General features: G+C 40.2%; 1 protein-coding gene across 1 annotated transcript in view; it reads right to left on the reverse strand.

Annotated features, from left to right (window-relative positions):
* The window catches only part of LOC109578966 (putative neutral ceramidase C), a 64744-nt gene that overhangs the window by 33819 nt on the left and 15314 nt on the right, over positions 1-15611 (reverse strand). The window contains exons 5-9 of the mRNA XM_070780430.1: positions 15000-15176; positions 14605-14732; positions 13412-13489; positions 2665-2785; positions 762-887 (exon numbers count right to left, since the gene is read on the reverse strand). Of these exons, the coding sequence (XP_070636531.1) occupies positions 762-887; positions 2665-2785; positions 13412-13489; positions 14605-14732; positions 15000-15176 (630 nt within the window). The remainder of the gene's footprint in view (positions 1-761; positions 888-2664; positions 2786-13411; positions 13490-14604; positions 14733-14999; positions 15177-15611) is intronic.

A 15611-nucleotide genomic window follows, 5' to 3' on the forward strand; every position in this document is an offset into this window, starting at 1 on the left:
AGGAACAGGTGTGATAGTGGTAATTTGGGGGAAAAGGAGCAGGTGGAGGGGAGGAAGGTAAGCAGGGACTTTCACTTTTTACTGCTCTTTAAGATTTCCGTGTGGTTTGAGTTTTTGTGGTGGTGGTGGTGTAGTTGCTAAGTCATGTCCAACTCTTGCAACCTCATGGACTGTAGCCTGCCAGGCTCCTCTGTTCATGGGATTCTCTAGGCAAGAATACTGGAGTGGGTTGCCATTTCCTTCTCCAGGAGATCTTCCTGATCCAGGAATTGAAACTGGGTCTCCTGTATTGCAGGCAGATTCTTTACCAACTGAGCTACAAGTGAAGCCTCAAGTTTTCACAGCAACACTTTTTTTTTGTTTTGTAATTTATAAGAAAAAGAATTTTGATGTTACATTTTTAGAAAAACCCTAAAGACGTGATAATCGGAGAGAAATGTCTCAGGCAGGCAGTTTTTGTACTAAATTGTGACTTCAGAAATGCCAAGGCAAAATGTATCAAGCTGTCCAAGTTTAGGAAAGGATATTTAATCTGTGACATTTACTAAATTGTCTTACCATTCAAAAAATATAAGCATCAAATGGAAAACTATAATTTTATCCAATCAAAATTTAGTGGGTGCTTTTGAGAAGAGCAAATGCTAGCAGTAAGTAGGCCAGAGTATACTCGAGGAGAACATAATTGTAAATAAACAGTGATTACTTAAACATAAAATGTCTGTGAGATGCAAAAACAAAGATTTAATGTCATTATTACCTACCCCACCAATGGGACAAGAGCTATTGGCGTTATCACAAGACTCTCCCGTGTTGGTGCATTGCGGGCCAAGAACATTGGGGGAAACATCTCCCAGATTTGATGAAGCAAAAGCTGCTACATACGGTCCCTGCCAAAAGAAACATCCAATTGCCTTGTATACTTTCTTATTTACTGCAATGAGTTCCATTAAAAAGGCAGACATTCAACCCACTCTGGTGAACTATTCAAAATCATTTGCACAGGATAAAAGGAGGATATTTCTCAGGTACAATATTCTGAGAAAGATTTTTGTTTCTGTAAAGACTCACATTGCAGTCAACATATATATTATTACTCATAATATTCCAATTATCAGTGAAACTATCTTAAGAGAGTTTCAAATTTGTGTCTCAAACAGCAACATTTTGACAAGAAATACAATGTGCAACAAGTTATAAAATGCCGACCCATAATCTCATGTTTCGCGTTGTACCTGGAACTCAGAGACCCATTTTTCCTTTAAAAATAAATAGCCTATTGGCTTAAAAAGTAAAGAGTCAATGTGGATATTTCTGCTGTACAACTGAACCTAAATAGCATCCACCATCCAGACTTGCCCTCCACATATCTTTTCTCTATCTCTTCAACCAGAAATAACTACATATAATCTTTTTTCAGTAGGGTAAGACCTTAATCTCAACCTAACTGGTCTACCATTTCACCTTAAGTGTCTTAAATTTACTTAAGGAAAGAGATAATCAAGCATAGGAGACTATGTGTCATTTCTTATACTAAAAAAAATAATGGGAAATTACTTCCTTTTTCCTAAAAAACAGGCTAAAATGAAAAATCAAATAGAAGATTGTCAATAAAGGAGCTAAAAAGTCAAGCCAAATGTTCACGGGGCTAGTATTGTTATAACAGAACACTTAGTCTAGTCTAGGGCCTGGGGTTCTCATCTCGTCATATATCCTCCTGCATTTCGGGTTTGGATGCTGTGGTCAAGCAGAGCAGGGTCCTTCCTCACCACTTACCTATCAGCAGTCCACAATCTACACAGAGCCGACAAGCTTCCTGAAGTACACGGACTAGATTCTGGGACCCCCCCCTCCAGCTCTGATCCCATCACTCACTGCATTTCAAATACCAGTCTAATGGATTAGGATTGTCTCTGACTTAGGCCATATTGCAGGAAAGTACGGAGAAGGCAGACACCCCACTCCAGTACTGTTGACCGGAAAATCCCATGGATGGAGGAGCCTGGTAGGCTGCAGTCCATGGGGTCACTAAGAGTCAGACAGGACTGAGCGACTTCACTTTCACTTTCATGCATTGGAGAAGGAAATGGCAACCCACTCCAGTGTTCTTGCCTGGAGAATCCCAGGGACGGAGAAGCCTGGTGGGCTGCCGTCTATGGGGTCGCACAGAGTCGGACACGACTGAAGTGACTTAGCAGCAGCAGCAGCAGCAGCAGCAGGAAAGTAGAACAAAGTCTTTCAAAGGAACTTAAGAGGGAAGGCTGGACCAGAGAAGAGAACTCATTCCCTGCCCTCATTTGGATTCCTACAGCATTAAGAAGGTGCTTAATAATTTTATATTTTTGAAAACAAAAGTAAACATCAACAGTTTCTCATATCTCATATCCAAGTTGATCAAAAACTATTATATGTTGCAAAAATCTTTAATTTGTTCTTCCTAATCCAACTAACTGAAACTTTATGAAGTCATCAATATAAGTAATATTTGACACAAAGTCAATAATCATTTAAATTTTTTCTTTCTTGATAAGAGAGGATGGAGAATTCTCAGTATGTGATATCCATGATGACACTTTCCTCTGAAGATCTGAATCAGCTATTCTGAACACTGCATGAATGATGATACTCAGTGATTAAGATGAAGCTTTCAGTGACATAAATTCTCACCTCTCCAGGTAGATAACCTTTGTTCTTCTCTTGCTCAAAAAGGTAAGATGCATAACCTACGTTGTCACTATTTACAAGATGATTGGTGTTTTTCATGCTGACTGGGTGGATGGCAAACCAGCTGTAAAAGAACAAGAAGACCCAAGTTAATGGTGAGAACCAAATAAATGGAGTCACAAATGATATCTGGGAGCTTAAGTTTCCACCAGCAGGGAAAAAAAAGTGCTTTTGACAATAGTATTCTTTCATTGTTAATGAACTTAAATTACAAATAATATACTCAAGAAGTCTGATCACTTAAATTAAGAATACAAAATTATTATTACAAATATTCCATTACTGTCATCTTCATTGTAAGCTTTTAACAAAAGCCAATACTGGGTAGTTACCAGACAATATACCTACAGAAATGTATCAACATAGACTTTGTCCTTCAAGCAGGTACATACATAATAATTATTTGAATCAATCCTATCCAATTCAATAGACATTTACCAAGAGTCTGCAGTGTACCAAGCACTGAATCAATCAGTTTACTCTAGAATCCTGCAGAAGACAAAGATGTAAACAAATGGCCTTGACACAGTGTGACAAATGCTATAAATAAGGAGTCATAAAGTGTTTGGGGACCACAGATGACTAGCAATTAATTCTTAAAGGCATTCCAGGGAGAAAGAACAGCAGAATAAATGCACAGGGGTATGAAAGAGGATGCTATGCCTAATTCAATATACCCTTATGCATGGTAATACCTTGTTTAATTGTAAAGCTATAGAGTTTACAAGTTAATTTCACATCTGTTACCTCATTTTAACTTCACAGCAACCCTGAGAGGTAGGCTCTTATTACCTGCACGGTACAAGGTATCTCAAAGAAGCAATATGGTGGCCCACTTGTCATAGAGGACCAAGGCTAAAGTTTGGGCCTTGTGACACCTTGTCCAGTGGCTTTCATAGGATCAAACCTCCACCCAGGTGAAAAAGGTGTGTACAGGATAGAGGGCTGTGAGGCAGACTATCAGGAATACTCAAGAAAAGAGAGATTCCAATTCATAACTTTTCAAGCTAATTTAGGATTTTTAAAAAATCTTTTGATTTTTCTTCACAAAAAGCTTTTAAAATATTTTTACCCAAGTCATATGGTGCACAAAACTGAACATTCAATAGCTCGTTCAATATACATGTAGTTAACTCTGGCTCTGTGCCAGACACCAGGAACATAGAGATGAATGAAGCATCACCTTGAAAAATGCTTCACCCTTGAAAAATGTGACATCTGAGCTGGCACTTAAAAGATGAGTAGGAACTTGGCAGGGGAATGACTAGAGAAAAGTCATCTGCAGCAAAAGTATGGAGATAGGAAGGAAAAGATGCAGTGTGTTCAGAGACTGGATGGTCAGGGGGACCAGGGTAGAAAGGATGAGGGGAAGGAGAGAGGGCAGTTGATCTTTTCATTCAATCAAAATGAATGCATAATGTGGTTGGCATTATGTTAAACCTCAACACTAGAGTCAGGTATGTTCTCTGCCATCAAGGAACCATAATATAACATCTGCCATCAAGGAACCATAATATCTGGGGAGAAAGCAAAAGCAAAAAATTTTGGTCTACTAATTAGACTATAAACTTGAATTATTAATTTTCATTTACTTTAGGCCTCAGAAAATTGATTGAACTTTTCTCTACCAAACTGAAAAAAATAGTAATCAGAAAAGTTATTTGCATTTCAGAATAGGAAGATGCTGTATCTTTCCTCCTCTGCCCTTTAAAATATATGCTATAAAAATATCAGGCTTGTTAAAGCAAACAAAGTACTTTGGTAAGAGATGAATATTTATAAAGATATGCAGAAAAGTGGTCATTTTAATTTTAAAAACACTTACCATTTATTTTATCTGGTCAAAAAATATTCATCTAAGTAAAGTTCAAAAGAGAGGAAGAAAGGTTTAGGTAGTTTCAAAAGAAGTGAGAATACAGCCATAAAAAGATGTCGATGTCCTTGATAATAAGCATTTCGAAACAATGACTTTAAAATAATGTCACAGCTAGAGCAAGACTCTACTTGATTCACCATGATGCAATCCCAGTACTGAGAAAAGTCAAGAGATTTGAGATCTAATCATTGTAAGTAGCAAAGTTAGTTCAAATTTCTAAAAAACTTCTGAAAAATCAATTTCAATCATGCTCAATGGTAAAGAATCTGCCTGCCATTGCCGGAGACTCAGGAGACAGGGGTTTGATCCTTGTGTTAGGAAGGTACCCTGGAGAAGGAACTGGCAACCCCCTCCAGTATTCTTGCCTGGAAAATCCCATGAACTGAAAAGCCTGGCAGGCTACAGTCCATAGTATCCCAAAGAATCAGACACAACTGAGCATACACACATACACAGTGAATCAATAAACTGCAGATTAATACAGAATAATTATTCTCTCCTCCTGTGTAACTGAGGTATTTCTAGTGTCTCTTTCAATTCGGACATTGTGTATTTCCTGTTGTGAAAAGCCAAATGCAGAAATGAGCTCTTTAAACATTCTGAAACAGTAATAACCCATCGCAGGTTCTATTCTCTCAGATCTGAGCTGCCCTCTTCACATGGAAGCCAAGGTCTGAACAAAGGTGACTGGCAAAGGGGTAGGTGAAGGCTGAAATCTGGCTCCCACTCAGCTCCCAACTGAAGCACACCTCCATCAGCCCAGAGAACGCAGCATCTTTATGTGCTATGCAGCAAGTCCTATGCGCCAGGTATGGCCATCTCCAACCTAAGTGTCCACCAAAGGGGAGAACAAGAACATTGTACCTCCATTCAAAGGCAGTGGTCATGGAAATGTGTGACAACATGGGAGATCTTTGGACAAATACAATATAGTACACTGTTCAGTTCAGTCGCTCAGTCCTGTCCTGCTCTTTGAGACCCATGAACCACAGCACACCAGGCCTCCCTGTCCATCACCAACTCCCAGAGTCCACCCAAACCCATGTCCATTGAGTCAGTGATGCCATCCAACCATCTCATCCTCTGTTGTCCCCTTCTCCTCCTGCCCTCAATCTTTCCCAGCATCAGGGTCTTTTCAAATGAGTCAGCTCTTCTCATCAGGTGGCCAAAGTATTGGAGTTTCAGCTTCAACATCAGTACTTCCAATGAACAGCCAGGACTGGTCTCCTTCAGAATGGACTGGTTGGATCCCCTTGCAGTCCAAGGGACTCTCAAGAGTCTTCTCCAACACCAGAGTTCAAAAGCATCAATTCTTCAGCACTCAGCTTTCTTTATAGTCCAACTCTCACATCCATACATGACCACTGGAAAAACCATAGCCTTGACTAGATGGACCTTTGTTAACAAAGTAATATCTCTGCTTTTTAATATGCTGTCTAGGTTGGTCATAGCTTTCTTTTCAAGGAGTAAGCATCTTTTAATTTCATGGCTACAGTCACCATCTGCAGTGATCTTGGAGCCCAAAAAAATAGTCAGCCACTGTTGCCACTGTTTCCCCATCTATTTCCCATGAAGTGATGGGACCAGACGCCATGATCTTAGTTATCTGAATGTTGAGCTTTAAGCCAACTTTTTCACTCTCCTCTTTCACTTTCATCAAGAGGCTCTTTAGTTCTTCTTCACTTTCTGCCATAAGGGTGGTGTCATCTGGACTCAAAAGTGTCACCCCAAAATTCATGCCTAGCAGAACCTCATAATGGGATCTTATTTGGAAACAGAATTTTTACAGATGTAAACAAGGTAAAATCATACTATCCTTGGTTGGGTCTTAAGTCCAATGACTGGTGCCCTCATAACAAGAGGAAAGCGACAGAGAGACACCCAGATATGAGGAGGTAGGAAATGTGAAGATGGAGGCACAAACTGGAGTGATGTATCTATAAGCCAAGGATAGGATTGCTGGCAGTCACCAGAAGCTAAGAGGAAGGCATGGAAGTGATTCTCCCTCAGAGCCTCCAGAAATAACCAACCTTACCGTTAGGTAGGAAGTTAGGCATGAGCAGCCAGGAGTGTCCTAGACAAAAAGGATGCAGGTTGATCTCTAAACCCCATCCCAGACACATCCAGGAGGGCTCACAGATATACTACAAAAATAACCACAGAGACTTTTCCAACTTCTATGCAGGTGCTCTCTGCACACAGTGGATACAAACTAACCTCGGGGGCTTCCTCAAGTAACCTTAGACATCTAGGAGCCCATTAAGGATTCATAAATATTCTACATATGTATATGTCTGATTATAACAGACCGAATTATGGGAAGACATGTGCAACAAAGCCTGGTGTTACATAAGTTGCAACTGTCAATCAGCCTTGAGTATATGTCCATTTGCATTTCCTTTCCTTATTGGTGGTGGATACAAGCCCTATTTTGCACAGTTCAGTTCAGTTCAGTCGCTCAGTCGTGTCTGACTCTTTGTGATCCCATGAATTGCAGCACGCCAGGCCTCCCTGTACATCACCAACTTCCAGAGTTCACTCAGACTCACGTCCATCGAGTCAGTGATGCCATCCAGCCATCTCATCCTCTGTCGTCCCCTTCTCCTCCTAGCCCCAATCCCTCCCAGAATCAGAGTCTTTTCCAATGAGTCAACTCTTCACATGAGGTAGCCAAAGTACTGGAGTTTCAGCCTCAGCATCATTCCTTCCAAAGAAATCCCAGGGCTGATCTCCTTTAGAATGGACTGGTTGGATCTCCTTGCAGTCCAAGGGACTCTCAAGAGTCTTCTCCAACACCACAGTTCAAAAGCATCAATTCTTTGGCATTCAGCCTTCTTCACAGTCCAACTCTCACATCCGTACATGACCACAGGAAAAACCATAGCTTTGACTAGACGGACCTTTGTTGGCCAAGTAATGTCTCTGCTTTTGAATATGCTATCTAGGTTGGTCATAACTTTCCTGCCAAGGAGTAAGCATCTTTTAATTTCATGGCTGCAGTCCACAGGGCACCACCAAAAGGAGGAAGAGATGGGAAGTATAAAAAGGGGGAGTCAAGAGGGATTGCTACAATTCCTATGTCTGTTCAATAAAAGATCTGTCTGCCTGCACTGTAATTTGTCTGTTGTTTTAAACTCTGTCGTCCATCGCTCCACATCTTTGTAGGAATGAGACAAGAACTGAGGGAGAGAAATAAACTAACCCGACACTTCCAAGACCCTGACTTTAGACTTCTGGCACTTCTTGATCTGCGACAGAAAAAATTTCTGCTGTTTTAAACCAGCAGGTCTCTAGTGATTTGTTATGGAAACCCTAAGAAACTAATACAGAGACCATACATTTTAGTGGCTTAGAGCTCTGGCATTGGACATAAGTTATTATACCTAACCTATTTGAAACTCAGTGTTCATATCTGTAACATGATAGGTAGTATCCACTACATGGCATTTGACGATTAAGAGAACAAATGTATCTGAAGTGTTTAGCACACAGACTGGTCTATGCTAAGAATGGAATAAATCTTCACTGTGATGATGCTATGTTGATTTTGACACTGCTGCTGCTGCAGTAAAGATGATGATTGAAAGGAAAAAAATTATACAAAGCTATGTGTACATATATGTATAGTTAATAAGATAAATACAATATTAAAATATATGATGCATGTGCCTGTGTGTATTCAACACATGTATATCACCCCATATAATATAAGCTTTAAATAATTAAATGAAGAAACCCTTTCCTCTTATGACAGGGACTTGAGAGCTTACAAAATACCAGTGTGCCCTCTAGTTCTCAACTCCACTGGTAGGGTGGAGCATGTGAATCTTGCTAGTAACATATGAGCAGAAGACCACCCAAATTTTATGACATTTTGCATGAATGGCAAATGTGTACATTAAAATCTGTCATGTGTTAAGCCACTGTAATTTCAAGGTCTATGGCATCACCTGGCATTAGTTAATTCGTCTCTTAACACACACCTAATCAACACATCTCTTTTTCACCTGTCTTATGTTCCTCCTTGCCCCACCCCATTACAGACAGTTGGGAAAAGGAAAGCAAAGAATGTTTCATTGTGCTATATTGGAAGGTCTATTAGGCCCAGAATTTTATGCAAAAGACAGCTTGAATGCAAAACAAGCAGATGCCATGACTACAGACCAGATTGCTCAAATTAAAGAAGGACAATGAGCCATAGCCAGAGAACAGCTTCTGAAGTCACAGGTAAACTCTGTGGCCAGTATCCTGGAGAATTGACCATCTCTACTCCAAAGAAGAGATGTCCATTCTCACTCATTTTGTGTTCTTTAAAAGTCCTGGATGGAAAAAAAACAAAAACAAAAACTCCCAGTAATGTCAATGGAGAGATATTTGGTTTGGGTGATTCCATTAAGTTCATTAAGTTACTGCAATCAAAATTCTTGCAACCCAAATAGTTTGATTAAACAAGCAACGGTAGTAAAGCAAGAAGTGGCCGATAAGAGTATTTATTTTAATTCAGCCTAACCACCCATGGGGGGGGGAAGCATGGTAGGCTGCAGTCCATGGGGTCACGAAGAGTCGGACACGACTGAGCAACTTCATTTTCACTTTTCACTTTCCTGCATTGGAGAAGGAAATGGCAACCTACTCCAGTGTTCTTGCCTGGAGAATCCCAGGGACAGCGGAGCCTGGCGGGCTGCCGTCTATGGGGTCACACAGAGTCGGACATGACTGAAGTGACTTAGCAGCAGCAGCAACCTCTGCCTCTAACTTTTAATTCGCAACACCCTACCTCACTGTCCTCTGTACTTCGGCCACATAGACCTTCTATCAACTCCTCAAACAGGCTACATGACTTTTGCACATATTTTTCTGGGTTAAATGCTCTTCTCCACCCCCACATTTTGCTGGTTAATTCTCAACCTGCCTTGGTTTTCAGTTCCACTGTCTTATCCTTGGGGACAACTGACGTCTGCATGTGTACTCAGTCATGTCTGACTCTTTGCAACCCTTTGGACAATAACCTGCCAGGCTCCTCTGTCCATTGGGATTTTCCAGGTAAGAACACTGGAGTGTGTTGCCATTTCCTCTTCCAGGGGATCTCCTGACCCAGGGATAGAACCCGTGTCTCCTGTATCTCCTGCATTGCAGCTGGATTCTTCACCCACTGAGCCATCAGGGATGCCTTTCCCAACTTCCCTGATCAAGTCAAGTTCCTTTACAGCTCTGCATACCTTCCTTTTTTAGCACTTAATGCAGTTATAATTATACATCGGTTTGTATGACTACTTGATCACCTTTGTCTCCACCAATAGACTATAAGTTCTATAAGGAACAATACCTAGGACATCGATTTTTTTCTCATTAGTGTATTCTATAGTATTAGTTCAGTTCATAACACATGTATTCTACAATATTTAATAAATAAATGAATGCATAACAATCTGTATGTGAAGGAATGTTATCATATTATACATCTACATTTGAGAAATGTACAAGTGGAGTCTCAGATTTTAAAGGATTTGCTCAAGAAGCGCAGACAAAGGTATTTGACTTCTGACTTGAGGACCTTTTACTAGAAATGAATCATTTCAAGGACTGGAAAGCACTGCCTGGCATACAGCAGGTGAGTGGTGCAGACTTTTAAGTGAAGAAATGAAAATAAAAATGAGAGTAGCAAAGAGTAAATGATGAGCTTCAACGTGGTTTTCATAGTGAATAGTCTTGGCCATGACACTGGGCAGGTTGCATCACTTCGGTAGGCCTCAGCTGAAATTTAAACTTGGTGACTTTATACTCTGTAAATCTGAGATGCTGTGCTTCCAAACTCCTCATACCTTGGGATTGATTCTATCTCACAGCAGGTACCTACATATGGTGGCTGAGTTACTTAGCAGCCCAAATTTGACTTTATGTTTTGGATCATTTTTAATGTATTCAGAGTAATTATCCCTATGCAACAAGAGGCAATTGCAAGGGCAATTACATCAAGGATAACATACGGGAGCTATAGAAACAATAGAAAGTTATTGCAGGCTGTTAAGCACAGCAGATGGAGAAGCATCATTATAACCTTGACAGTTGACCCTGGGACTTCCAGATATATTATATAGTTACATGCAGGGAAGCAAAGAACACCTGGCCCCCAAAATATCCCTGAGTGTTCTCTTGGCATCGTTCAATGACTCAGAAACTAGTAAAAGGGAATCGTGAGTGATCTCATTCAGCCAAGAATTAGGTAGAAACTATAAGGGAAAAGACATCTTTTTCTAACAAATTTGGGGATTTTCCATCTAACTAGTCATACATACTGGAGAAGGTGATGGCACCCGACTCCAGTACTCTTGCCTGGCAAATCCCATGGACGGAGGAGCCTGGTAGGCTACAGTCCATTGGGTCGTTAAGAGTCGGACACGACTGAGCGATTTCACTTTCACTTTTCACTTTCATGCACTGGAGAAGGAAATGGCAACCCACTCCAGTGTTCTTGCCTGGAGAATCCCAGGGACGGGGGAGCCTGGTGGGCTGCCGTCTCTGGGGTCGCACAGAGTCGGACACGACTGAAGCGGCTTAGCAGCACCAGTCATACATACGTGTTCTTATCCTGACTGTCTCCTAACCAAATTCCCCAAAAGGTGCTCAAAATTCGAGAGGTAGCTTACCTTTCCAGATTCATCTCTCACCTACTCCCTAACCTAAGCCTATACTCTGGCCTCATAATGTAGTTTTCTCATGGCCCCCTGAGAAATCCCATGGCTCCTTCAAGTCCAGTTCAAATGTCATTTCCTCTTTGAAGCCTTCCACTACGCTCCCAGGTAGAGCTCAGTACCTCTAAATTCCCAAGTGATAGCACTGACAACCGTCTGATTTATATTATGATTACTTGTCTGCCTGTCTCTGTCTCTTTCTCCAGCCCTAACCATCCCACTAGCCTGTAAGACTCTTGAAGATAGGGTCTATGTTTGATTCATAACAATATACCTCAAGAACATAATTGCATGTCTGATATTTACGAAGACTACTGCGTTAAAAGCTAGGTGGCAACTAATCAATAGATGAATTAACTGTACTCAAAGAATGAATTGTATTACATCAACCCACATAATAATGTTTATTTTATCAGGGAATTTTTAATGACCTCACTTTAACCCCAAAGAACTAACTCCAATGCTAAGAAGTTCAAGCACACCAATATTCCAGTAATGGAATTTTCAGAAGAGGTACTGTGTTATTTACTTCTTACCTTTCAGTTAAAATTATTAAATTCTTTCTATGTCAGGCACAGAACTAGAGTTTTGCATGCTTTATCTCATTTAATCTTCAAATAATCCTAAGAGGTACTATTACTAGTCTCATTTTCAAACAGGATAGTTTGACGTATAAGTAGATAAATTACTTTCCTCAAGACACAGGGTTAGTAAGTGGCAGGGCTGGGGCCTGAATTCAAATCTGAAAACCTGTGTCTAAGACGGAAACATGAACTCCTTGCCACTGTGTGTTCTCCATGCAGTTAGGGCCACCCCTAGTATCTGAACTGATTAATCATAATCTTTAATGTTTCTCTTCACCTCTTATTTCTTTCAAGTTACTTAATTTTACTCACATAGAAACTTTCACCTAGATAGTTTATAATCCTCCCTGATAGATCCCTAGTTCCTTTACAAAGTTAGTATCAATATCTAAGGACTCATTTTATCCCTCAATTTTAGAGTAAGAAAACAGACACAGAGAAGTTAAGAAACTTGACCAAAGTCACACAGCTGCCAAGAATGAGAGTCCAGAATGAACCCAAGCCATTTGACCCTGGCACCCATGTGTTATCATCCACCTCCTTAGGACATTCGTGCATCAATCTGGAAGTCCACTGGACAAAGTGTCTGGGACTGTTTCCTACCCAGGCAACTCCTTAGCCAGTTCAATCACAGCAACCCAAATCACATAGGAATACAAATGACTTATTGTCAAAGAAAACAAAATCCATGTCTTTTCTTACATATAAAATGGAGCCTAAAGTCTCTGCCAAGCTGTAATTTTACCTCATCTGCTTCCATCGGGTGGTCTCGGTTCTGCTTTCATCACTAATTGGCATTGTACCGCATTAGACTTAACTTATTCCTTTTAGACGGAGAAGGAAATGGCAACCCACCACAGTACTCTTGCCTGGAAAACTCCATGGATGGAGGAGCCTGGTGGGCTGCAGTCCATGGGGTCGCAGAGTCGGACACAACTGAACAACTTCACTTTCTTTCTTGCTATAGTTCCTTTTAGAGAAGGAAATGTGAACCCACTCCAGTGTTCTTGCCTGGAGAATCCCATGGATAGAGAGGCCTGGTGGGCTGCCGTCTATGGGGTTGCAAAGAGTCGGACACGACTAAGCAACTAACACACACACACACACACACACATTCCTTTTAGAAAAACAAAGGTCAATAACCTCAAACTCATAGTCACTTGCCTGGTTGGTCAGATTGTTTTCTCATTTCCAAGAGATCACTGTCCTCTATCTATGATTCTCTTGATAAAGTAATAATAACCTCCACATGAGATCTTGATACAGTAATAACCCCTAGCATTTAGATTTATGAGTCTATCATATGTCAGACACTGTGCTTAACTCCTTCACTCAGATCCTTCATTCATATAATCCTTTTATTAGACCTAGGATGCTGAGAACCATACCCGAGGGCCCATGGCTGGATCCCAGCTCCAACTCAAACACTCAGCCAATTCTTAGCCTCTGCTGCCAATATTCTGGTCTCCTTTTCCCCTCTCTGTAATACAAAGAAATTTATCCAAACAGAATTTTTTTTTAAAAAAAGTAAACAGTACCTGATAAGACCCAGCTCTTCTCCATTCAGATCTACCATTTTCAGGAGCACCATTTCCTTGTCTGTATTTGAAGAATACCTAGTCAGCAAAATAAACAAACTTAGTGAGTTCTAGGCTAGAGCCTGGCCCTTGTGTATGACGAAGCAGAAGCTGACACAGAAAACAAAATGACTCTCAGTAAGCAAGGTTCCCTGACACCTGTAATCCTATGAACTGTATCCAGGGTCTTATTTCTTAGCTAAAGAAATGTTTGCAAATGTGACCAAAGTTAGGGGCATAGGTCAGCTAACTGGAGATGAAATATACATTTTTGAAATATTATAGGACATATATTATTTCTCATGGAAAGGATTAGTTTTTGAAATTTCTATTCATGTAAAATTTTATTGAAATCTCTTAAAAATAGCAGGGAATGTGCAAAATCAAAAGCATGCCTGACCTACAACTTCAAGTGTTCTTTTATGTCTTTTGAAGGGAAATCAGAGTATATTTTCTAAAAATCAACTTTGAAATCTATCAAAAAATATGTAGACAAATGTAAAATATCAGGTTGGACTGAGATATTATCTTATTCTGCCATAGTAACCAAGTACTTCTCTTCTGTCAAAAACCCAGTTTATCACATTAAAAAAATTTTAAATAATGGCCTTTCTTAAGTTGTCCCATTCAATTATGCCAGTTTCATGGCTTGCTCTTCATGCCAACTTCTTTATTTTTTTACCTTATCTATCTTCCTACATTCCCCTGGACTAAAATGATTTCTTCTGAATAATGTAATAAAAAGAGCTATTCATTAATTGAACAAATATGTTATGCATATTTTTATATTTTATAGATGGAGAAGCTGAGAGCCAAGAAATTAAGGTTTAAGTAAATCAATAAAGGTCACACACCTACAAAGTGATAAAGACAAGACCACAGGTGCACCTGATTTGAAAGCCTAGAGTCCTTCAAACATTCACATCCAATTCCCACAGCCAGCAAAGTGGGAAGATGCGTACACAGGTTTTTCTATGCTTCTACAGTCTCATTTCTGGTTGTCTTAGATTATAGACATGCTTTTAAATTATTTCAGCTTTAATACTCTTTCAGGCTCTCACCATATCCATCAACTAACAACACTGTTCTTAGATTTTGTTAATAGTTCCTAAAGGAAAGCACATGCATTTCATTCCGATAAGTGGACCCCTCACCTTGCTCTCTCTGACTGTGGATTCCAAAGGTAAGAAGTAGGACTTCGGTTGATCTGTGCACCATCCACAGTCCCTTTATTGATAAAGATTTTGCCTGGTTTCATATTTTTGTGTGCTATCTCAATGCTCTATGGGTTAAAAAAGAAAAAAGTTGTAAAGTTAGAAATCCTAGTGTGCATAAGAACTTAGTTGATATAAATAGAAGGGCCCTGTGGACAATTTCTTTCGTCTCCAACTTATCCCTGCTATGGGATGAAAGCTGGAGAGCCACAGGGCTGGTGTCATTCTGGGCTGGTATCCAAGATCCTATAGGAACTCTCTGTGTCATAAGAGACCTCTCCTAAGGTGCTGTAAGCTCTGCTAAACAACAGTTGCCTCTAAGTCCCCTTGCCTACCTCCACAATGCCAGTGACCATGTACTCAAAAGTTCGATTGCTAAATCCTTCACTGGCAATTACAAATGTCGTGTACTGGAAATATCCTGCTGGACCCGAGTGTGTATGAGTGCCACTCAGAATAACATTGTCTCTTCTGTACAGGGAGCCGTATTTATTCTGCAGCCTGCTCAGGACCTTGAAGGAAAAAAAAGAACAATCAGAACTAAGAAGAGGAATAACGCAGGTGCTTAGCCTGAAAAAAGCTCTGATGAGGCTAATCACTGCGCCGGACATCCCCGTCAAGAGACCTTTCACTCTGTGCTTGAGTTCATCATCTCAGGAACAACGACATCAACAATTGCAATTGCTAACATTTTATAGATTCTTGCCGTGTGCAAGCACAATGCTAGGTATTACATCATGCCATTTAAAAATCTTTATAACACCACCAAGAGGTAGGTGTTTTTAATCTTATCTTTTAGCTAAGAACATTGATGTGTCCAGAAGTAAAATAAGTTGCCCAGTGATATAACAAATAGCAGAGTCAGACTCTAGATCCAAGTCTCCCTATTGACTTAGGAATCTCACCAGTTCATTGTCCAGACACTGTTTTAAGTACTAGGGACATAT

This window comes from Bos indicus, chromosome 26 (assembly GCF_029378745.1).
Source record: "Bos indicus isolate NIAB-ARS_2022 breed Sahiwal x Tharparkar chromosome 26, NIAB-ARS_B.indTharparkar_mat_pri_1.0, whole genome shotgun sequence".
In the NCBI taxonomy this organism is placed as follows: Eukaryota; Metazoa; Chordata; class Mammalia; order Artiodactyla; family Bovidae; genus Bos; species Bos indicus.